Source organism: Canis aureus, chromosome 6, assembly GCF_053574225.1.
Source record: "Canis aureus isolate CA01 chromosome 6, VMU_Caureus_v.1.0, whole genome shotgun sequence".
Classification (NCBI taxonomy): domain Eukaryota; kingdom Metazoa; phylum Chordata; class Mammalia; order Carnivora; family Canidae; genus Canis; species Canis aureus.
The window spans coordinates 59,692,217-59,718,452 of NC_135616.1; the positions used below are offsets into that span (position 1 = coordinate 59,692,217).

General features: G+C 35.7%; 1 protein-coding gene across 12 annotated transcripts in view; it reads left to right on the forward strand.

Moving 5' to 3' along the window:
• Nucleotides 1-26,236, forward strand: part of RASAL2 (RAS protein activator like 2) — a 347,106-nt gene that overhangs the window by 184,989 nt on the left and 135,881 nt on the right. Inside the window, exon 1 of one of the 12 annotated variants that reach the window (XM_077901818.1) lies at nt 4,054-4,170. The exons of 10 other annotated variants lie outside the window; for them this stretch is intronic. In XM_077901818.1, coding sequence (XP_077757944.1) covers nt 4,098-4,170 — 73 coding nt within the window. In that variant the 5' untranslated portion in view covers nt 4,054-4,097. Of the gene's footprint in view, nt 1-4,053; nt 4,171-20,274; nt 20,403-26,236 lie in introns of those variants that run through there. One more of the 12 variants, XM_077901820.1, reaches the window with a different exon arrangement.

Genomic DNA, 26,236 nt, shown 5'->3' on the forward strand with positions numbered 1-26,236 from the left:
CCATTATTATTATGCATACGGTGGCATTTGACATAGATTTTGAGACACCAAATTCTTTTCTACTGAAAACGAGATGTTTTCTTAAGGCATATGAACCTCATCTCTAGAGCACCCATCTCCAGATTTAGTAAACCTAGAAAAAACTACCTACCCTTGGTGACAGTATCCAGATTTTAATTTATTCATGAAAGACTTTCCAAATTCAAACCATGCAAAGCATGATTTGCTCGAATATTCAAAAGGAAAATAGTTCTTCAGATATTACTTTATTTGCATACTAACAATATTGGGCAGTATATAAATTGACCGCATGGACTAGAACTAGTAAAGATTAATTTTCAATGGAGATATAACCTACGTGGATTCAGCCTAAAGAAAAAAAAAGCCTGGGTGGCTCAATTGGTTCGGTATCCACCTTGATTTCAGCTTGAGGTCATGATCTCAGGGTCATGGGATTGAGCCCCACATCGGGCTTTACGCTCAGGGTGGAGTCTGCTGGTCTACTTGTCCCTCTCCCCTTGCTCCTCCTCCTGCTCGTGCACTCTTTCTCTCTCTCAAATACATACATACATACATAGAATCTTAAAAAAAAAAAAAAGTCATCAAATACCTTCCAAGAACACTGTGAAATAGGGAGAAAGGGGGAAGCTGAACAGTGGACAGCATTTTCGTGAAGTGTGCATTTACAGAAGAAACTGTATCTACTACTGCATCTTGTTTATGCCTGGCTGGTGGATAGCACACAGGAGAACCAGGAACTCTTGTCTATTCTGTTTGTTGCATTACTCTGACCTGTCAGGAAGGTTCATGGTCACATGCTCGGATGGGCAAAGCAAAATTGGAGCCTGAAATGAGTAATAAGAGTACTTGTTTGTAGATATCATCATAAACATGATAAACATAACATAAACATAACCAAAATTATCTTTCTAATTAATTAGAAAATGCCAACTATCCAACTTTGAAGAAAATTATTATTAAAGCAGGATATCCTCTCCAAGGCATTTATAAAATTATTATAAAAGTTAACTCTTTTGGGCGCCTGGTTGAGCATCTGCCTTCAGCTCAAGTTGTGATCCTGGGGTCCTGGGATCAAGTCCCACATCAGGCTCCCACAGGGAGCCTACTTCTCTCTCTGCCTATGTCTCTGCCTCTCTCTCTGCCTCTCTCTGTGTGTCTCTCCTGAATAAATAAAATCTCAAAAAGAAAAGTTAACTCTTTTAATCAAAATAAGTAGAGGATACTGATTATTCAAACCTTAGCCTTAACCCTGACCTTCTTTCTTTATTAAAGTAGCCTCAGTTCTAACTTTATGTATAAACTAATGATGAGTCTCTTTTTACTCCCAAAACATTATTAGGAGTACCTAGATAATTTATGAGGGATTTTCAAGGTGCTAGAATCTTCGATGAATATATAGAGTAGTAATAATAATATTGAAAATAGGGGACATGTGAATAACGAAGATTTAATATTATAAAAAACCTATTCTTCCACTTTTCAAAGTAATAGAATTAAAAATGTCGGTAAATAGTTCCTGTGTATGATATAGTACTCAATATTTAGATTGGCTGATATTAAGCATATATGCAAAATATAATGCATAATATTTAATATATAATATGTATATATATAAAACCAATAGAAGCAAGTCTTGTGCTTTAGGGTAATATAAATAGGCTAATACTAAGTTTTATATATATTATATGTATATAATATATAATATTATGACATAATATAATGAATTTATAATACATATTTATATGTATATAAAACCAATAGAGGCAGAGCTTGTACTTCAGGGTAATACATATTTAAGTGATCAAAACAGTTATGAAAAAGAATCAGTAGCCTGATAGTTTTAGCTCAGGAAGTTAGAGCTCAATGGATAATGGCAGCTCTTGTTTGTTTTTTGTTTTTGAAATAGCCTAATAAACTAAGACTATATCACCAATATCTAGTAAGTAAGCTCATGCTAAGATAGCTGCATAATATCTAGCCTTTATACTTGAATTCTTTAATTTCTAGATCTCAGTGATATGTAAGTTATTTGAAGAAAGGTCAAAAAAAAAAGGTCAAATGAGCTCAAGAATTATAAAAAATACTATGGGTAATTAAGATGGAAGACCCTTGAATAATGTCCCTTGAAGCTTTTGGTTGGGTAGTTTTGAGTTTTCTTAAAAATTATGAGCCTGTATATATTATTTCTTTGAAGTCTATAAGACTCTGTAAGATACACAGGTAATGCTGATGATAATATTCTAGAAGAATGGACTTGACTCTAGGTTAAAATAACCATGTACAGTCATTTCTATAATGTGGCATATGTGATTCTAAAAATCACATCACCATGCAAAACTGCACAATAAAAATCACAGGTCTTAGGGGAAAAGGGGATCAGAGGTACTGTACTAAAAAACTTGGTTGATGACACATTAGAAAGAATAGGAACAAAATAAAAATGGTAGCACATTTTTACATGTGTTAAATGGTTGCAAAATACATGAATACTATAATAAATATAGTACTTTCACTTGAAAAAAATCTGGGAAATTTACTTGTGGTAGTGAGAATCAGAGTAGTTTGGAAGTTGACTATGAAGTGATGGAAAGAAAGTTTTTTGGAAATTGAATAGAATGCTGTTATACAAGATGTGGATGAGCGTGGCCTGTAGCACATGTGGTCAAGTGAGGTAGCTGGTAGATGGTTGAAGTATGTATGTGAGCATTTTTGTTGTGTATTCATTCATGGCTTGCTTCCACTGGGTGTGGTGTTCTTCATTCACCTGTGTTGTTCACAGAGGAAATCATGCATAAACAAACAAAAAATTCACAGAATTACAGATTGTGCCCTGTTTTGTCTGTTGTGGTGTGTAATGTTCATATTTTCAAAAGCATTATAACAGAACTGGCTTGCCTCCCAACCCGATTTAATCAGGTTTGTCCATTGGAAAGAAGTAGCTTGTATTTGTTAGCCAACTGAATTCCAAAATATCAATTACTTTTGAACACAATCCTAAATTTTTTGGAAGTTATTTAGAACTCAAAACTAGTACGAATAAAATAAAAACTAATAGTTAAGTTCTCAATCTAACTTACTAAAGCCAATTTTTATTTTACTCCTAATGAGCTAGATTTAGGTCAGCAGGACAGTTTTTTTCTCTGAGGAAATCAGTTCTCAGTTTTAAGTCAAGGTGACAGATCACAGTTCCTTCCAACTTGTAAATGCAAGTTTGGGTTCCTGATTTGTTCTTTTATCTTCCTCCACATCCTCATCCCCACAGAGCAGAGATTTGTTCATTTCTGTGAAGGTGGTTTCCAGGGCAGTGCTAATTGAAATTGCCTAACAACTCTGGGTGGGCGCAAGTCATTGATATGTAGTAATTTCATAAAATTTCCAGCAGATGGCAGTAAAGTTCCTAAATGAAGGATTCCTTTTCTGATTTGTATAGATCCTTTGTATTAGGCTATTGTCAGGGTGGTTATAAAGCCAGAAGACTAGGGGAAGGAGAATCCGTGAAGGCAGTCAACATTGAGCAGTGCACCAGCTGCTTGCTAGGTTTATTACAAAATTCAAAATTGTATCCTCTGTCTTAATATTTAAGTTAGTCTCTAACGAAGTTTTTTTTCTTAACACACTAAATATAAGTATGTTCTGTGCTTCAGTCTTGACTATATATTTTGTGGTAATCTGGAATTCCAGGCTAGAATTTTCAAATTTGGTTCCATATCACAAGAAGCCTCTCAAACATGCAGCTCGGTACAGCCCAGCCTGTACCTTCAAGCTCTGCGGAGATCTGTGCCCAAGAGCTCGAGAGTCGGATCCTCTAAAATGTGATGCCCAAGTGAGGAGCCTCTTTAGACTAATCCTAATGCAGTATCAATCATAGCACACCACTGTGGTGTTTGGAGAATTGAGTAGGAAGGAGGACTGAGTCACAGAAGCAATCTGGAATGGTTTTTAGATTCTTAGACTTCTGGGGAGAAAAAAGGTGGTTTGAACATAAGCATCTAATTATATTCCTTCCAGAAATCGGACTATAACTCTAGAGTGAAGAGATTTTCTTTTAAAGACATGGTCCTTGAAGGATAAGAAGAATGGGAAGGAAGAGAGCAACCAGACAAAATAATAACAATAATACATCGAAAACTGAAAAGCAGACGGAATGTGGTAAATAACCTAGCTGACTTGAGAAAGCCAAGTCTTAGTCTGGCAATTAAGAAAGCTAAGAAACAAACCTGATTTTTACTATAGAATCTTTAAATAGCTCAGGAATTGCTAGTATCAGATCAAATGGTAGTAGATCCCTAGGTCTTCCCCTATTCCCCATTTCACTGAACAATTGCTCTTCCTACCCTTGCTTCTATCCTAATATAAAACTGCAGGCTAATTCCTGGGTTTCAGGGGTGGGTGTGGGGGATCCAAAAGATGTGGGGGATCTAAGAGTCTCTAGATTGGAGCATACCAGGCAAAACTGAGAGCTCAGAGCACTTCACCATATACAAGGAAATCAAGTGAATGCCTACAGATGGAATAATGAAACCCTTCCACCTGTCTTTCCTCACTTGTCTTTACCCTTCAGGCAGGAGATCAGAAGAGTACTATTTGGGGTATTTAACCAGCCCAAGAGGAAAGATCTCAAGATACTGACATTCCCAAGACTAGTAGACAGCTGAAGAAAAGCCTCCAACCAGAGAGAAAAACCAAAACAAACAAAAAGAGAAAAGAAACTTGGAGGAACAGAGACAGGGAACAGAAAACTTAAAAGCATTGCTATCAGACAGATAAAATATTATATACATGAGACCAAAACTGAATGTTATATAAAACCAAAGAACTGCTATATATTTTTAAAAAAATTTGTAACAAATAAAACTCAATAGAAGGGTTAGAAGATGAAAATGAGAAAATATCCCAGAACATAGAGGAAAAAAAGTAGGAGGCCGATCTAGGAAGTCCAACATCAAAACAATGAGTTCCAGAAAAAGAAAAACAAGGGAAGGAAATCATTAGCAAAATAATTCAAGAAAATTTCCCATAAGTAAAGATAGGAGTTTCCAGATTGAAAGAGCTTACTGAATGCCTATGGCAAGACATAGTTTTGGGAAATTTGAATTTTAATTTGTCTTTGGTGACATGGAGACAGTCTTACAAAATTCCAAAGAAAGAATAAACATTATATTCTAAGGATCAGAAACCAGAATAGCATGAGACTTCATATCAGCAATATCAAAAGCTAGAAAACAATGAGAAGTGCCCTCAAACTCCTTTTTTTTCAAACTCCTGAAGGAAAGTTACTTCAAATTTAAAATTCTGTTTATCTATAAGCCATTAATCACACATGAGAATAAAATAGACATTTTCAGACATGCAAGATTTTTTTTAAAAGATTTTATTTATTTATTCATGACAGAAAGAGAGAGAGAGAGGCAGAGACACAGGCAGAGGGAGAAGCAGGCTCCATGCCGGGAGCCCGATGCGGGACTTGATCCCGGGTCTCCAGGATCACGCCCTGGGCCAAAGGCAGGCGCTGAACCGCTGAGCCACCCAGGGATCCCCAACATGCAAGATTTAAACAAAAATATTATCTCCTACACATCATTTCTCCTAAAGCGAATGAAATATATTCTTCACCAAGAGAGAAGTAGGATGTGGATTATAGGATAGGAGATCCAACACAGGGGAGAAGACAAAGGGACACCTCAGGAGAACACTATAGAGAGAATGGAGTTAAACAACTGTATACCAGATTTAAATGAGGACAGCCAGTTCAGATTGCAGCAGATTGCAGTTCAGAAGTCTTCTCTAAGAAGACAAAATTAATATAATGGAATGAACTTAAACAACGAATTTAGGATTGAAGCAAATTTGGGTTGAATTAACAACAAGCGCACAGAAATTTAAATGAATAATCAGGCAACAACTACAGGAAAAAACAAAATGTAGTTCAGGACATAGAGAATGGTTGTATAGCACCTTCTACATATTAGGCACTTTGTATATATTAACTTTTTAATCTTTGTAAATCTACAAGGTACTGATTTAAATATAAGGAAGCTGAGACATAGCGAGGTTGAGTAACTTGTCTAAATACCTAGGCAGCTAATAAATGGCAAAGATAGGATTTGAACCCAGGCAGTCTACCTGCAGAATCTCTCTTCTTGACCATGGTGCTGTATTATACATAGAATTCACTTTGGGGCTGCACTCTACATAGCGTACGTAGTCAAAATATTGTTTATCCTTACCAAAATTACTATAAGACTAAATAGGGACTGTGAGGGAGTAGGAAGTGTCTTTATACCTTCTAGGGTAGTCATGGAGGGGAAAAGAATCAAATTTTCATTTTGATTGGAAAAGTGGAAAGGCCAAAAGACAATGTCTAAAATGAGTGGGAAGTCAAAAGATAATGTCTAAAAATGGGAAAAATTGTAAGTACAACTGTATTATTTAAGATTTGATGGTAACTACCAAAAGAATTGGCTAAGATAGATCAAAGTTGTTGTTCCTGGAGAAGGAACAGTATTAGAAGAGGAGGTCGGGGGGTTGTCATTTGTATTAACAAGTCTTGTAAAATGAGTAGACTCTGAACTATGTGTATATGCTGTCTTATTAACACAAAAACTTAAAAAACAGGGAAAGGCATACAGTTTAATGAAAGGAAAGTAATATGTCATTTAAACAGAAGAAAAAGATGCTATACCTCAATTATATTGAATATAGTCAATATGCTTTTGTTGAAACTACAAGGAGCTGCCAATTTTTACCTAAGAGATTAGCAAATATAAAAGTATTTGTTTTGGAAGGATAGGAGGAAACAAGCATTCTTGTCCACTAATGCCAAATTGTTTCTGTAGAGGGCAGCCTCTGCAGGATGCATTTTGCGAAAGATAACCATCCTTTTTACTCTAGAAGCAGTCTAACCTCTAATGTACACCTACTCATATAGTCATTGCATTGTTTATAATAATACAAGAGCAGACCCAACTGAAATATCCATCCATAGATTATTTATTTATTTTTATTTTTATTTTTTTAAGAAAGTCTTTCTTTCTTTTTTTAGATTTTTATTTATTTACTCATGAGAGATACAGAGAGAGAGGGGCAGAGACACAACACAGGCAGAGGGAGAAGCAGGCTCTATGCAGGGAGCCTGATGTGGGACTTGATCCTGGGACTCCAGGTTCACACCCTGAGGCAAAGGCCGTCCCTCAACCACTGAGCCACCCAGGAGTCCCCCACTGAGCCACCCAGGAGTCCCTCCATAGATTATTTAAATGAATTACGTTAAATCTGCATAACGAACTACTATGTATGCACCTATGGAGAAGAAAGAAGCTCAGTGTGTAAGTAATTTGAAACAGTTTACAAGACACATTGTTAAGGAGTTGGGAGCAGGGAACAAGTGCAGATGTGTGTGTATATCACACTATGATTTGTGTAAAAAATGCCAAATGCATATATGTGTGTGTGAGTGCACATTTGTGTGTGTATGTAACTTTAGAACCATATAGAAGAAGCCTTTGGCAGTGGTCGCTTTGGAGGAGAAAACTGGGGACCTACTGGGAGGTAGGGAGATGAATTCGTCATCATCTCACCCTTTTTTAACCTTTTAACTTTTTATCCAATGAATGGGCTAGTATTCTTAAATAGTAATAATGGCAGGAATACTTTCAACTTCAATAAAGATAGAAGGAAAGAAGAAACGTACCTGTTCTACAGGGACATTTCAGTTGTTTATGTTGAATTTCAAACAGGGAAAACAGTAAATTCAAATCTTAGACAATTAAGTGGAAGGGAATGTTATTTTTTTTTTTAAGATTTTATTTATTTATTCATGAGAGACACACACACAGAGAGAGGCAGAGACACAGGCAGAGGGAGAAGCAGGCTCCATGCAAGGAGCCCAATGTGGGACTCGATCCTGTGTCTCCAGGATCACACCCTGGGCTGCAGGCGGCGCTAAACCGCTGCGCCACCGGGGCTGCCCGGGAATGTTATTTTGATGTCAACAAAGGAATTTCACATTACTAAAATACACTGCTTTAAAATTAGCTGGGTTTCATCTCACTCTCCAGTCATGAATTTGTAGCAGGACATTAAGTTGACCATTAAAACAGCTTAGTTTTTATTTATCTGCAGGAAAGAAGAGAAGAGAAAGAAGAGAAATTGACTCTGACTAAAAAAGACTAGAAACCCTATCATTTTTATGTTAGGTGATTATAATATAATGGGTTATAAAGGTATCTCTACTAGATTTTTCAGGAATATTAAAAAGGATATTTTCTTCTTTTTACCTCTTTGTTAATAAGACACCTGAAATCATGCTGGGGAACAAGTTTTCTGTGGATCAGAAATGCTGTGCCTATGATTTAATGTATAGTTTTTGTTTATATTTCTTTGGACAAATTCAAAACTCAAAGACCATGATAGTCAAATACAGAAGAATTTGTTCTACATAGATCACCTGTAGAGATCCTTTCCTCATATGAGAAGGTTGAGAACGTAGTTTTTCTACCTTAGTTAGGAATATTTTCATTATGTTTCTTGTAACATCAGCTAATGAAAATTCATATGAGAAGGTTGGAAAACATAGTTTTTCTACCTTAGTTAGGAATATTTTTATTATGTTTCTTGTAACATCTGCTAATGAAAATTCAGAGACCGTTAGTAAGAAAAATTGCTTGTGAGTAATTTTATTGTTTTTCTTTTCATAGTTTTCCGTAGTATTACTGATGAGCCTAACAAAATAATCATCTTCTAGCTCTTAACCTGGTTCTAACTTCCCACTTCAGATTACAGATTTGTAGGTCACTACCTCCATAAAAACTAAATAAATAAAATATGAAGTAGGGTTATTGGACTACTATTGCATTTCAAACCACCATTTTCTGAATCCGGACTTCTTTCTGATGTTCTATTGTTAGCCTCATGTGCAGAGGCTTTCTTTCTTTTTTTCCCTTCTAAATATTGGGAAAATTACGTTTTAGTATGTCCTCAGTATTGGGGGTTTGTGTGATAATCCCATTTATCCTGGACTTGGCATTCTTTTTCTTCATTCTAGTAATCAGAATTCACTAGCATTTACATACGATAAACGGCTCTTTTTGTCCTTCTAATACTGAATGTATGTTGTGAATGTTTTCAGCAAGTTGTTGGTAGATATCTTCTTTACTAGGTTGGAACATCTTAGATGTCAAGACTGCTTCTTGTTCATATCAATTATCCCCGCAGCCACCAGTAAGTTGTTTTGTGCTTTCTTATAGGCTTGGGGTATGTGTGTTGAGTGAATAAGTGAGACGCATTAGTAAAAGCCTTGCTTGAGTTTTTTCAGATGAAACACTTCAAAGTGAAAAATCATCTTAGATGTGGGAAGTACTTTTCTTTCCTGTGGGGAAAACCGCATCCACTTCAGAGAAATATTTTCTGAATGCAATTAGACGTACTAAATATCATTGTGCAGCCACAAGAACTCACAACAGTTACAGCGGCAACTTGGTTCTGATAAGTATGAAGTTGGTAACTGCCATTAGCTTGTCTCAGTGTAGGGTGTGTCTGTTTGCTAGTGTCCGTTGTGAACTCTTACACCATGCTGCTTGTGACATCATGGTTGTATTAGTGAGCAAGGTATCTGTGCTTATTTTTAAGATTATTAGTAGTAAATAGCTTGTAGTCGATACCTTGTTTCTATACAGAACAGTAATAGAAAATCAATTCCTTTAATGAAAGAAAATGACCTTTTTATGCTGCATTTGAGCTTGGTAGCATAAACGTGTGGTATTGTTGGAGTTTGGTTATTAAATGATTAATTAGCATATTAAAATCACACGAGTGGACTTAGCAGCTAATTCACAGACAGAGGGTTTATTACTTTAAGAAAGAAAATTCACGCCCCGACTAGAGCACTCTGTACTTTCTGGAAGGACTGCCTGTATCAGAGGCACATGTGGGGCAGTAGAAATGGCACAAGCTTGGAAGTTGCCCTAACATGGAGTCAGATTCCATCTCTTCTCATCATTAACTCTAAGCCTCAGCTTCCCTATCAGATGGGATTTTTATTATGATTTGAAAGAGTCCTGCAGGACTAACAACATAAATTTTGATTTGAGACAAACTTCAGTTCTCTCTGATTCTTATAAAATCATGGAACCAGTGAGATAATAGAGTAGGTATTGTATTTCTCAGTTTGCTTGGATGGGTTTAAGTCAACCCAATAAAGAAATTTGAGGTGTGACATGTTAGGAAACATCCTGCCTCTGTAACTGTCTCATGACTTGCCTTGTTTCTTTTTTAACTTGCACAATTTGGCAAATTCCTTTCTTCTAAAAGTATAATCATAATTCACCATTCTGTTATATAATAGAGATAGAAAGATGGGGATATGGAGTTGTTTATAATGCATCTTGAGACTTATTTTTGAGACTTCATCTAGGCCCTTGGCTGCCATGGAGCCTTTTCCAAAAGGAAAATATCTGATTCAAATACTTTGAGCAAAATTAACTAAACATTGCTTACTTCAGTTGGTCTTCACTTGTGCTCTCTCTCCCTGCACCACCCCCATTTTTTGGTAGTCCAGGATTGGCTAAGCTGTTTACCAAAGCCTTTTTAGTTTATGTTTCAAACAGAAGGATTTATGAATCAGATTGGTGGAAAATCTCATTGGGTTTGTGTCCAAAACAGACTAGAGCTGCCTCCAGGGATGAAGGATGTTTTGTTAAGACCTCAACACCCAGCTGTCATCTGATTTCTACAGTAGCAATACTGAAGAAGAGAAACTCCCGAGTTTCTTAGTAAGGTGTTGTGTTTACTAGATTGTTTTGATTACTTACTTTTCTATGAAATTTACAGCCTATTTTCTTTCCTTTTATATTCAGAAATTTGAATGTTAACTTTTCCCCCCATTTTAATATTTAATATAGCACAACAGGAAATTCCCATCTCATTCATTTTTTCTGTCTGCTTATAAAATAATTTGTATTTTGTCCGTGTTTTGCCTGTCCTTTCTAACTCTAGAGAGTAGAGAATAACAGGAAAAATTCAAGGTAGAGAAGAGGAAAAAGAACATGAATTCCTAAGGTAGGAAGGAAGTAAAAGATCGAAGTAGAAAGATAGAGAGCCAGTAATAAAAAAATATTATTATTTTATCTCAGTTCATTTTTTCACTTAAAGGCCTTTCCATTTTTCCCCTCTCACTTTAATCAGAGTAGTGCCATCAGAGTCTAAAACATATTTAAACAAATCTTCTGTAATTAATTTTCAAAAGTAGGAATTGTAGAGAACTATTAAGATGTACATTTTGGGAGCCAGATGAGCTGGAGAGAAAGCCAGGGAAATATTTCATTGACTGTGACTGAAAAGAAGTGGAGACAGAAAAATACATTTAAAATAACAGAATATCATCGGCAGTGCACCTAACAATTAGATAAAAATAGCCTTGGAGTAGCCACTGCAAGCTAGAAAGTTCTAGGTAAGCCTTCCAAAAAAGAAACTGCAGGCACAATGGGAGTGAGGAAGAAACTTGGCCTCTTCTAATAAGGTTTGACATCAGTGATATAGCATAGGAAAGATGAGCTTTTACAACTAAATGTGTTACTTTGGTTAAAATTAGAATACACTTTTATTTTTGTAATCTTTTCCAAGGCTTACAAGGGTTAGCAATAAATTTAACTGCTCTCTTGTATTTATGCCCACATAACACATTCAGGTATAGGACTTGTCTTGGTTCAGGCTGCTGTAGCAGAATACCATAGACTGCGTGGCTTAAACAGCAAGCATTTATTTCTCACAGTTCTAGAGGCTGGCAAGTCCAAGGTGTGTCTACTGAGGGCTCTCTTTTGGGTTGCAGACTGCTGACTTCTTGTACCTCACATGGCAGAAAGAAGGCATGGGTGCTCTCTGGGGTCTCTCTATAGAAGGGTATTAATCCTATAACATTCCAAGTGCAATGATTTCTAAACTGAAATTGTATTCCAAGCTCAAGTATCTGTCAAGTAATAGAAGGGGTGAATCGAGAAGGATGAGAAGACAAAGAGAATCCCCAGAATATTGGTGAAGGGAGGTCTCAGGGTGACAGTCATGTGCTAGCTGAGGGAGCAGCCATTGATGAATGAAATTCTGTTAAACTTCATGTATCATTTAGAGAACTTAACAAAAAACAAACAAGCATGTGTGGCACTAATACCACTCAAAAAATATGAAGTACAATTAAACATTGAACAAGAAAGCACAGTGTATTTTCAGTCTTTTCCGATTCATCATATTTTAAATTTCATGTTTACATGTCTGGGTATAATGTAGGATTTAAAATGTGTATCATAAAAGTAAGAGATTTTGAAGGTTTATAGAGGATAATTATGCAACAACTGATGTTACAGAATAAAGGGTGGTCTATACTAATCACATTTTGTAAATTCAAGCCTAGAACTTCTATAAGGATAATACCATATTTTTAAAATCAGTGTTGTGGCCTGATTTCTCTTGCCAATTACATGGAAACCATTGTATTTATTTCCTGACGTGATATCTCCAATTCCCATGCGTAGATATCCCTGTTCTTATTTCTCTGGATGGCCTCCTGAGAGGTGTAATAGAGAATGTGATTCTGCCTTTAGTCACCAATGATTCTTTCCTTAGCCAATTCATTAATCTCTTTTTTATCTTTCATTTTCTGTCACTCATAAACTATCGCTCAAATATTAGGCTTCCCTAAAACATAGCTATTTTTTCACTTATTGTTGTAGCGTGACAATATGAAATTTGAAGACCAGCGTGTTAAATACATTATTTCATTTTAAATCAGTTCAAAAACCAAAGCCATTTGCTCTCTAAATTTACTGTATCCTGGGGCAGATTTATCTGTTAATAGTAACCACTATTGAAAGTAGGTTAAAGAATGGTATGGCCATATAATCATAACTCTTGAATATGCTGAAAACTAAGTTCTTTGTTTTTATTGGAATTCATTGCTACTGTCACTGAAACAAATCTCTCAGAGGATTTTCAAATTTTTTATTGGTAGTGAAATTTTTTTGTCTTTAGCTTCAACAGTAATAAATTTAGATATCCTATTTTATTGCCAAGAGAAAATATGTTATCCCTTGTGATAGAAAAAATTGGCTTGTTTCAAAGCAAATGGTAAATCTTTGCATGTGGTGTTTGTGTTGCTGAACTGCACTGTGGATTTTTTTTGTAGGATCACTGTTTTGGAATTGGTCAGGAATTGATTACATGTTTCATGCTATAATTCTAGCACCTTTTATACTATTTGATTATGCCTTTTCTGGAAGAATATTTAATTCATTTCTTATAGTATAGAACTTATACATATATGTGTGTGTGTATATGTGTATATATATGTATATATATATTTATATATATGTGTGTCTGTATGTATATATATGTACACAAGAGAAAAAGAATAGCCATAGAACTGAGAAAAGTGGTCCCTTATTCTCTTGAATTGGATTTTAAGATTGATTGGATTTTTCCTGAGAACACACAATCTGGGACCAAGTGACTGAGAGTATCTCCTCCTTTCCTCACTATTCTCTTCTGTCTTCTATCTCCCATATCCTAGGACCCAGATGTTCAGAAAACATTCACACATTATCGCTTGAAATTATCATTCTCAAGTCAGGAGCTCGTCTCAGGTTGCAAGTAATAGAGCTGTGTCCAATTGCTGAAATAAATGAAAAAGCACAAGTGGAATGAAATTCAGTATATTGTTCTAATAGACATATGTTTCATGATATCTGGATTTATACACACTGAAGAAAAGAGTCATAGCTGATGATAAACCTAATCCAGAGCAATATACAAACTCTTTTATAAAATTAATAATATTATAGAAAATTTAGAAAAATACAGAAAGCTGGAAGAAGGAAAATAATAAGCCCAAATGCCACTTAAGATAAATTTGGAGAAATAGTTTAGTTTAGTATACCATTGTGGTTAAGAGAAGGCACTTCAGAGCTAACTGAAGTATGGATTCTGGCTCTACCACTTTGTGACCTTGGGCATGTTACTCACTCAGACCTATCTGTGTCTCCATTTGCTCATATGTAACATGGACAAAACAGCATTTACTTTTTAGGTTGTCTTCTTTAGAACTCTTCTTCCTAGGAAACTGATGTTAGAATTTTCTAATTTTTTCCTTTTCTTTTTTTGATACTTCATGACTTATCTCTTAGTGTTCTACTAGATTTTTAACTTGGTTTAGTTAGTTAAGGGAATAATGGAAATTGAGTGAAATTGAATGAACCTGGTATGCAGTAGTATTTTGAATTGTGTAGTGTGTGTATAAGTTGTTGTGTTAGTGGTATGCTAAAGATGACTGTACCATAACATCTATGCTTTTTCCAAGTGGATTTTATGGAAACGGTAGCCCACAGTTGTGAATTTTCTTTAAGACCAAAAACAAATGCATAATGACTTTTTTATAGAAACAAGATAATGCAGTATATGAGAAAGGTAGTGCTTTAATTCATATTGACATGTCAGTGGATTAGCTTCATAGGAAATCAACAAGCCTCACAGATAATTGTGTATATATTTTGAAGCCACTAAAGAAAATAACTTTTTGAAGGCTTTATTAAAGTACAATCTATGCTTGCTTTTTAAATGAGGAGAGACAATATCACAGGCTTGTCTTTGGCTCTCTGAGCACATTCAGAGATATTATCCATTAATATCCTATTCTATCCCCAAATGCTTTCAGTTGCTTTTTGTTGTTTCTTAATGAATTTTTTGCATAGAAATAGAAGTATTGCTTTTGTGCTTGTAGCATATTCTTACTCACATGATGAAAGAGAATTAGAAAAAGATTTGTTTGTATTTTTCCACTTAAGTTTTAGCTTATTTTTCTTTGAAATATGGTCCTATTCATATGATCACCTCAGTATTAAGAAGTTGACTGATCTTTGATTTTGCTCACTCCCTATTATGCTAGTTGCCATTTCAGACAAGGAAATGCAGTGTACTAAATTGTCGTAGCTGGAAAAGCAAGGTAAAGCTCTACTGCTTAGCCAGAAGTTTGGGAAATATTACAATGGCTAGCATAATTGTCACTTCTTGGAATGCGCGTTTTCTAAACACTTAGAAGTACTTTGCTAGACCCTACAACTAACAGATCTTCAGGTCTTTTTTTTTTTTTTCTTTTTAAGATTTTATTTGTTTATTTATGAGAGACGGGGGGGGGGGGGGGCAGAGAGAGAGAGGCAGGCAGAGACACAGGCAGAGGGAGAAGCAGGTTCCATGCAGGGAGCCTGATGTGGGGCTTGATCCTGGGACTCCAGGATCATGCCCTTGGCTGAAGGCAGGTGCCAAACTGCTGAGCCACCCAGGGATCCCCTTCAAGTCTTTATAATACTTTTTTATCAAAAGAAAAGTGTGTATGTATGTGTGCTCATTTTGGTCCCATCATATATAAATAAACTTAAATAAAAATTAGAATTTCAGAAGCATTTCTGAAAAAGTGGGTGACTTTAGTGTTTGTTATTCCAATTATAGACAATGATGTCTTTTTCTAATATGAACTCTGAAAAGAATGTGGGAAGACCACAGTATCAGAATGCCACTCTGGTTTATGGGGAGACCTTAATAGAAATTGTGTTTATGGTTAGAAGCAGCTGTTTCTGATCACCTGCTGTTCAAAAGAAGAAGCACACAGACAGCCTGGTGTATACCTCAGCTTGTCTGCTGCTGAAATGTGTTTGTGCTTGAAAGAGGAGAAGTAGGTATTAAGAGTGTTTTTGTTTTTTTTAAATTTATTTTTGGCAAGGAATAAAACTGATGTGCAAGTCATTTTTAATTATATGCAGTTAGCTTATTTTTTGTGTTCTTTGATTTTCAGAAAATTAGGCATTTGTGGAAAATTGTGCAGTTAGGATGTCTAAATGGTTGTCACATTGACTTCTATACCTGTACAAAAGTCAGAATTTCATAATTACTTTTGTAAAGGGTAGGGGGAACATATGCTGTCTCTATCCATTAAAAGTCATGAAGTGGGGATGCCTGGGTAGCTCACCTGTTGAGCATCTATCTGCCTTTGGCTCAGGGTGTGGTCCTGGGGTCCCAGGATCAAGTCTTGCATCAGGGTCCCTGCACAGAACCTGCTTCTCCCTCTGCCTGTGTCTCTGCTTCTCTCTCTGTGTATCTCTCATAAATAAATAAATAAAAATCTTTTTAAAAATTTCATAAAGTGTACTACTTAGTTGATTCATAACTGGAAAAATATTATCCTAGCCTTTTTAGAAAAAAAATTGTTGATACTGAATTTGGAAATTCACATACATATAACCTTCAAGAGTCCACTTATTTGTTTATTCAACAAATATTTATTAAGTACTTATTCTGTGGCAGATCCTATACTCTGCACTGATACATCAGTGAACAAAGCAGGTATAGTCCCTCCCACCATGGAGTTTTTATGCACCAGGATGAGGAGCAGATAGACATCCAGTACATGAATAACTAAATTGTAGTTGTGTTAAGTTTCAAAAAGGACAAGAACAGAGTGCTATGTTAGTGTGTAACAGGAGGACCATAGTCTGTCAAGGTGACCAAGCATTGAAAATGAATGATTCTCTCATTTATGTTTGAATTATAATATCATGGAATTCCAGAACTGGAAAAGATCTTGAAAATTACCTAGTCTCACCCTTCATTCAGTCTTTGCATCTTTTTAAATATTCATTTAATCATTGCTGATATTTGACCATTATTGGCCAACAAAAATGGCATTTTCATGTAGTTCAACTTAATACACTATTTATTAAATATGATGTTGGATCATGGCTACATAAGATGGATTAGTCAAGACAACCCTACCCAACTCTCTACAGACAAGGAATTTGAAACTAAATAATCACAACATAGTGATTATTTGCAGAAATAAAATGGTTTAAGTGACCTGACATATTCATAATGAACATGCTGGATACTGAGTTGAGTATTCTAGTTCTGAGAGTTGATACCAGTTCAGAGCTTCTTCGTGGACATGAATTTTAGCCACTGTCTAAACTGAGTGGATGGCTAAAGGATGAAACATTTACTCATGCTTCTCTAGCTTCTTGGAGAACTCCCTAGTGTTGTAGATTAAGATTTTATCAGTCTCTTCAGTCTTTGCCATAGAAGCTGTGTTTCCCTTCCCTAGTAGCACAACACGCAGCTGTGGGTTCATAGAAGGGAAAAATGACGCCCCAGAATCAACTTTCACATATCAGGATTCCACCTGGTCCAAGTAGGTCCTAAATGGGTAAATAATGAAATGACTGCCTTCCCTTGTTATATAATTCTTTAGCCTTCAGTTAGCTGTTTGAAACCATACAAGCCTGAGACTTATTCCTTTATGTTCTTGTTTCACCACATGACATATACAGGGCTAGGCTCTGGCATCAGAAAACAGGTGTGCTGTGATCCCTGTCCTCAAGATATTCCAAAGTACTCTTGACTCTAGATACTCATGAAAGGTTTGATAAGTGAAATATATTTTTTATCCATCTATCCATTTTTGTCCATCATTTATTAAGTACCTGCTACTGCCAGACATCGTTCTGAGTGTGTGGACAAGCTGAAAATAAGACAGAGCCTCCCCCCCCACCCCCGCCCGTGTTTCCCCACTGTCCCTTCATCTCCTTCACATTCTGATGGGAAAAAGGGCATTAAACATCAGCACCTAATAGAATGTTAGGTAATGGTGAGGGCTCTGAAGAGAAAAATTAGTACAGGGTATTAAAAAAAAAATGCAGAGGAGAATGTAATCAACTTTGGGTAGGAAATAAAATAATTTTAAGTCTGGGTTTTGCAGGATAAATAAGAGAGGACCAGGGGACTTCAGACAGAAGCAGCAATACCAAGGCATAAGACAAGGAGTTAAAAATAGCGCAGAAAAGATTGCAAAAAAGATTTAGTGTAAAAATGAATAAAGTATGGTGTGTAGGCCTCTTTGAGGTGTGTTGAATAATGAAATAACATATGGGTTTAAGAAAAGTTGTTTCTGGTTCAACAGTGGTTCTCAGATTTAAGCAGGTATTAGAACTCCAGGTAGTAAAAGTGCTTTTTGCAGAACATAATAAACCATTGTTATAATTAACCTGCATATATCTGACAATGTCATTATGATCTGAATTTGGAACTATTCTAGGCTTCTTTAATGTTAGTTAACAGTAATAGATTCTAACATTTTAGAATATATTTAAGAAGAAAAACTCACACTTGAGAAAATTGTATATGTGAGCCTTTTCTGTCATTTGGGAAAAGGTTGCTGTTACCTTGTTTTCTCATCAGAACTTTAGCATTGTTCAGTAGCATAGTTTGAGAACTACAGCCCTACAGTATATTCAGCAAATGGATATTCACCTGTGTGGGAAGAGTTAGAGAGTCACTGTCTCTTATAGCAGGGAGCCCTTGCAGAAAGCTGTTTCCAGGATCTCTGACTTACCTTTCTTTTTTTTTTTTTTAATTTTTATTTATTATTTATGATAGTCACAGAGAGAGAGAGGCAGAGACATAGGCAGAGGGAGAAGCAGGCTCCATGCACTGGGAGCCCGACGTGGGATTCGATCCTGGGTCTCCAGGATCGCGCCCTGGGCCAAAGGCAGGCACCAAACCGCTGCGCCACCCAGGGATCCCTGACTTACCTTTCTTGACCTGAAATCTCTCTTCCCTGTAACTAGACTAACTTGTCCTTAGTTCTAACTCTTGGGTAGAATTATGGAAATCATGATCTATTTCTTAAAATTATTCATAACAAGGAAAAATAATCTCAGTGTGCTTTGCACAATTTTAAGGGATTATAAATGATATACTTGATAAAGCTGTATTACCCCTGGAGGAAGAGCGTAGGTGTTGTTGGTGTGTTGTTTCATATAGGGCAAGGTGGGATCTGTGGTCTGAAAGTCCTCCTAGTCAGACTCATAGTTTGTTCCTTTCTGTATAACTTTTGTTTATGCCTTTCTCTCTCTGTGCTTCTTACCTGCGTAGCACTAGGGTTTGAAGTAGAAATAGGAAACCAGAAGTAAAGGCAGAAGAAAATGCAATAATGTTAGAACGTAAATGATTTTTCGAGGAAGATGAGACTAAATAACCAAAACCAAATTAGATGGTGTTAAAGGAAACTTTAAATTTAAATCTTTGAGACTTGGGTGGGGAGGTAGGAAGGAAAAATAATATACATATATTCACAAACACATATGTATGTATGCATACCTGTGTGTATATATGTGTATCTAAATAGTGTAAGAGATGTATCACATATAGAATATATACAGACATATAGTTAGATGGAGCGTATGTCTTTCCTTGAGCTGTTTGATAAGTGGTAGATAATATTGATACTGTGTTCTTTTCATGTCTGTCCTGTTCCCTCTGTCTGCAGTGGCAGGTGGGATCTGCTCAAGGATTCAAACTGTGAATTTTTTAATTGATCATTTGTGACCTGCTAACCTCAGCAACTGAGCAGCTGCATAATGTGTTAGGTCATCATACCAATAATGAAGATTACATCATTGACCTATCTTCCATTTTTGGAACATAGGGAGAAAAAAACCCTTAGAAATATGTTTGGTTTTAAAACAAGTTGAAATGATAGCTAAGAACAATGATGTTATCTATAATTTCATCACATGTAGTTGACTTAATGAGTCAAGAGCCACTCAGTTTATAAAATTAAATTTTTCTTTATTTTTAAAATGAAGTTCTAGCTTAAGAGCTGAATGAAGGATTTTAGGGATATACAATTTTCCTTTTCCAAATTTGAAATATTTCTGCTGTAAGAAAGTAATTTATAGAGTGAATTTATTAATATATTAATATGTGTATTAGCAGATATATACTTCTATATACACCACATTAGTTGTAAGATATTTACCTACTTTTTGTACTTTGAAAAGTTTGTTTTAATTCAGCATAATATTCAAAATAAGAATCTCTGAAATGTGTATTTTTCATTTCCCTAAAATATGACAGATTTTAAAACAGACCACTTTAAAAAAAAAAGTCCCTTCTTAAAATGCGGAGATGCATGCATCCCTCCTACTTCCTCTTGGGACAGAAAAAAATGAATTTTCTAGCTTTGTAAATCCATTGCTTCTCCTGAAGTAGATTGCCTGCACCCAGTGCTATGCAAAAAACGTGCAGTGAGTAAGGAAGGGTGGCTATTGTTGAGTGCTCTGTAGCAAAAGAACTGGGAAAAAGAAAAAAAAGGCTTGAGTTTGACTGGCGTTGGCTCTGGCTTTTCTGCATTCCAAACTGTCTGAGGCACAGAGCGAGAGCAAAAAGAGAGCAGAGCGCCAGCCAGAGCAAGCATGGGCGAGGACGGTATACAAGTGTTTTGAGTTTCTGACTGGCATGCCGGAAGGATCATGTTAGCAACACCCAGAAACTTCGCAGAATGCAGACCCCAGGTAAGCGATCCTTGAATCTGCCTGAGTCTGAATTTAAGCTTGTACATATTTAAAGGGAATGTGGCAGTTTATTTTTATTATACAAATGCAATGACTGCTAACCTTTGTGATTATTGGCTTTAAAGAAGTAGGTTGGTTTTCATTCCTGTCAGTTCACAGGAATATTGTGTGGAGGCTATCGGCATTCCAGTACAAAACCCAGCACAAGAAGAGCCATTTGAGAAACTCAGATAAATTAAAAGGGAAGCAATCATAGCAAAATATTAACAATGCAGCATTTACTTGTTCTTTTAATAATTTGAAGTAGATTCTTATTCTGAAGATAAGAATTCCAAAATTCTTTATGAAATATTAAGATGACCGGGAATGGATGTTGCTCATTTCTCTTTGAGGGAGACAAAATATATTGACCATCAATAAGAATTTAATAGCCTTGCTTGAGTCTCAGAAACACATAAATAAATCCATGTCATTCAGAAAGTTCAACAGGTTGGATCTGTACACAACAGTAGAGCATTTGGATGAGAACTTTGCTTGTTCTTTCTGCCTGAGGTAGACTTTTAATAACCTTTGCCAACAGATGACAGCTTAGAGACTTTAACCAATTAGCTCATTGAAAATTGCATCTGAAAGATATTTTAGGGATCATTTATAAGCCAGTCTCTCCCATTTTCTTTCTTTTTTTTTTTTAAGATTTTATTTATTTATTCATGAGATACAGAGAGAGACAGAGATATAGGCAGAGAGAGAAGCAGGCTCCCTGTGGGGAGCTCGATGTGGAACTCAATCCCAGGACCCCAGGATCATGACCTGAGCCAAAGCAGATGATCAACCTTTGAGCCACCTAAGTGCCTGAGTCTCTCCATTTTCAATGAGAACATTGAGGACTAGATCACACAGAAACAGAATTGAAATGAAAATCTAGATCTCCTGATTTTCAGTTTACTGTTGTTTTCATGGTACCAGTTATATTCAGGCTTTATATTTTATCTATACTATATCTGTTGGCCTCAAATACCATGAATTATTGCATAAATAGATCAAATGCATTATAAACCTAGATTAAAATCTTATGGGAAGGAGATACTGAGGGCTGGATATCATCAAATCAGTATTAATACTACATTCTCAATCAAAACCGAAAATATATAACAAAGTATCAGAAGAAAAAAATGGTGTTCAATTAAGGAGAATGGCTATAGCTTGCTACTTTTATATAAACAATTACATAGCTGTGGCATATTCTGAGTATTTGTATATGAAATTAAAATTCTTTTAAATTGATTTTAATTTCTCCTAAAGATTTTAGGACTTAGCAATTTTCTATATACTTTCAGTAAATCTTGTATCTAATTTCATTACTTGTATCTATTTATGGGAAGCAAAAAATTGTTCTGTATTCACTGCTTTCTCTATGTTTATTTTTTATTTATATGAGATAACGTTTTTAAATTATCCAACCATTTGGACCACTTGCTTACTTATCCAAGCTCCAGCTCTTTTTTCTCTACATTTGTAAGGGTCCTCTGTTACTCCTTCTCATGAATTATGTGTTAGAGGAGAACTTAACTGGAAGAGCTCAAGAGCCACCACAGACAGTGGACATCTGTCTTCATACATTTTCATTTAGTCTCTAAAAAAGGTTGCTGCCCTTTTCGTTTTTGTGCAGACCATTGTGGGGTTGAGAGAGGCCACACTATTCTAGTGAGCTAAATAGTAGAGATAGCCGCTGTCAAAAGGATCTGTCATGGCTCTTTACAGCTCCTGGGAACAAGTTAGCTCGATGTGGCTTATAAGCACAGTGAAGGGATGTGGCCCTTTTGTGTTAAAGCTTGACCTGCTCATTCCAGTTTTCAACTGGGCCTGTGTGCTGATTTACAAGTCTGTGTGGGATGAGCAGTAAGTTGTAAGGAATAGTTTCATTACTGCTCTTGGCTATCAGAAACCAAATTACAAAGTGCATTCTCCACCCAGTAGGAAACAAGAGACTGTTTGTCTTAGTGCAGAATCCATTATTTAAGCACACTGTTTACAAGAGGACTTGATGACTGTGAGAATGAGGGCATAATGCTCTATCCAATTAACAGTGTTCATGTGTATTACACATGGCTTGGGTTTTTCTCTTGTCTTTTATCCTTCATGGAATGTGTGAAGGGACTGCCATATGTGTGTGTGCACACATTATGTTATGTGTGTATGATTGATTGATAGATGGATGGATGGATGGATGGATGGATAAATGGGTAATTATTAGGATGGGCATTTGGCCTGAGTATATTTCTCTATATCAGAAACAGCCAGAGGTCATTAATCTAGTGCTGGTATTTTACTAAACTAACTTAAAAGAAGCTATTTTATTAACCAAACTAACCTTTATAAAACTCATTACCGTACCTTAGAGAAAATATTAGAAGGAAACACTCCTTTTCTTCTCCTGAATACAGTTATAAGATTATACAGGTTTATACTTTCTGTGTTAGAGAAAAGCAATAATAAGCAATTTTGTGACTAAAGACAATATTTAAATGGGAATAGAAGGGGTTGAGTGAAATGAGTGATATAAAAACTCCCCTATGGGAATGAAATCATTCTTCTTTGACCAGTGTTTTCTGGAGCCAGACCCCTTTTCTCTCTTCCTGGTTTTTCATTGATATTAATTTCTTTCAAATGTCTTTTCATGAAATATATATATACATTTCTCTCTATATAGAAATACAGTTTTTATACTAAAATTTCAAAGAAAGTACAGAGCTCTGCAATATAGCTATGATATTTGTCTAACAAAAGGTTGGCTATAGTTGATTAAAACTTATCTCTTTCGCAGGAATTGCTACTTCTGCTTTCTCACTGCAGTTTCTTGAATATAATTTTATGTTTTGTATCCCAGTTAAAACCGTAAGAATAACATCTTTTCAAACAAAAGTGAAGACAAAAAACAGACCAAGAGCAAGAACTTGAAGCTAGACATCTAAAATGCTCTGAGTTGTCAAATTAATTCCTTACTTGTAAAAGTTACCTGATTATTCACTCAAAACTCTGGGAATCTTTTTATGTACATAAGACGGATGTATTTCCCCCTTCTGCTTCATTCTTGACCTTCACTGGCCTCTAGAGAGAAAAAGTGTTACAGTCTGCCTTTGTTCCTTCTGTTCTCTTCTGTTCTTTCATGCTCTCTAGTGGTTGTTTGTGGCGGTTCTTGTTCTTAATTTCCAGTAAATCAGTTTTAGTAAAGGAGCAGGTGATTATTGTGAAATAAAGTTCACCAGATTCTTATACTTGAGTTGCATAAACTTCCTTAAAATATCTAGTTCTTAGCACAGAGAAGGGGAAAAAATGATTGTGTTCTGTTGTTTACTCATGAACAACGATTCAAAAAACATGAGTCATGACTTAGCAATATGACTCCTTATCGCTGTCTCTCTCTTCCTTCCTTCCTTCCTTTCTTTCTTTCTTTCTTTCTTTCTTTCTTTCTTTCTTTCTTTCTTTCTTTCTTTCTTTCTTTCTTCTCTCTCTCTCTCTCTCTCTCTTTTTAAGTGCTGATTGGGATTCAGTCTACCAGATTCCACATTTAATTATGGGTATGATCTCAGCTTGTGTTTAGAAGCCTTAAGCATTGCCAGTGAGAATACCTTCTTTGTATGTACTTGACAAGTAGGAGAGATTTACTGAATCAGTCATTAAAATTCGGATGGTCTTTATCTTCTGGTGTCCTCCTTGCCCCTACTCAGACTTTACCATTCAGTTGAATTAGGAGTACTATGAAGTTAAAAACCAGAGAGGGAGCCAGTGAGGAGTTATCAATAATCTGACTCTGTAGAGACTCCATATTTTTGTCATTCTCAGGTTTACTGTATTTTAGGAGTAAGTGAATTACTGAAGCAGCAACTTGAAAAGTTCTTTTAAGTTAGTGCAGTCCTATTATTTGAGGAAGAAAAAGCTACCTGGTCTTCTTGCTCTTTTCTTTTCTTTTCTTTTCTTTTCTTTTCTTTTCTTTTCTTTTCTTTTCTTTTCTTTTTTCTTTCTTCTTTTTTTTTTTCTTGCTCTTATGTCAGGTTTTCTAAAGTAAGCAACTTAAGCTGCCAGGATCAAGTAAGTGTCATTCAGGATCAGGTGTCACATAGGACAGCTAACCTGTTGGACGAGTTGCTAACTCTGAAGTCTTGCATCTAATTCTAAGACTGTGGAGTATGTTTGAAAATTTTTTAACAGTACTGTTGCATAGTTAACTATTCATAGATAGTAACTTTAGTTAATATGAAGACTAGAGAAACTGGATATTCTTCCACTCTTTTAATATTCTGGTTCATAACTTTTTTGTTAAATTATACTTCAAATGGACAGTGTATACCTGATTTGATTTCTTACCTGTTGAGTCAGATAGGAGAAAGAAAGATGTTTGAGTCTCACTTCAGTACCTCCTTTTGCCAGAAACACGTAGCATATAAAATATTTTATTTCCCTTTTTTATTTTTTAAGAAAAAGAATGATGTGTCAAAGTGAGTGTAAGAAGAGCCGCAAAAAAATCTAGCCTGTGTGACTGTATAGAAAGAAATGGGTTTGTCCATTCAAAGAAGAGGACAAGGTGTGATAAGTCTCTTACAGGGAATGATAATCATATTTTGTGTACCAAGAGCTTGTTGTAAAGAGCCTATTTGTAAGAGTTGGCTCAGCATGGTTATATAGTATATCTTACTAGCATTTTCTCAAAGTCTGAGAAATAATCATTCAAAGAAAAGGTAATAGATTAATTTCCATTTATGTGGTTAAAGTAATGACATCACATAGTATTTGGTCTGATTTTTGTGAGTCTCCATTACATGGTTGAAATTTAAGAAGGTTTTTAGTGGATTAAAAATCTTTATTTTATATTCTATAGAATTTGCTTATATACACCATGAGATTTTCCTTGAAGGATTTTGCCTCCACTTGAACAAAGTTCAGTGAAAAAGCACAGTGGTTTCCTGAAACAATAAATGTCACTCTATTTTACCAGTGCTATCATTTTAATTGTAAATATTTACATTGCCACTATTGCTTAAATTTTGGAATATGTTTATGGTAATTTTATTTTTAGTCATTTCCTTCCCATACAAATGCAGCACTCAGTTTGTTTTTTGTTTTTGTTTTTTTAAGATTTATTTATTTATTCATGAGAGAGAGAGAGAGAGAGAGAGAGAGAGGCAGAGACATAGGCAGAGGGAAAAGCAGGTTCCTCACAGGGAGCCCGATGTGGGACTCGATCCCAGATCCTGGGATCACTCCCTGAGCTGAAGGCAGATGCTCATCTGTTGAGCCACCCAGGCGTCCCAGCACTCAGTATTTATATTTGATTGATGGTCAACCTTTAAAGGTAAATTTTCAAAAAAGTAGTTTATTTTTTTCAATTGGACCTGGTGTCTGGTGTCAACCATTTTTATTAAGAAAACCAAAAACATGATGTAAAGAAAAAAATCCTAGGAATTACTGCTGTCATTATAAGAATGAAAACCAGCCTCCCTTAGAAACATTTTTAGCTTATACAAACCCAAAAGGTATTATGCAGAAGGAATTTATTGTAATGACAAAGGCAGCAGTCTAGTGGAACTAAATTTGTTTGTCCTTTGTGCCTCAGTAAAATTGTGTAGGTCAACCCCCGATGACACCACTTTATTTCAGGGTTGTTTTTGGGGGAGCAAAGGGAGAGCTGGGTGTTTGTTTTGCTTTTATTTTTTTAAAGATTTTATTTATTTTAAAGAGAGAGTACAAGCAGGGGGAGGGCCAGAGGGAGAGAATCCTAAGCAAACTCCACAATCTTGAGATCATGACCTGAGCTGAAATCAAGAGTTGGAAGCTTA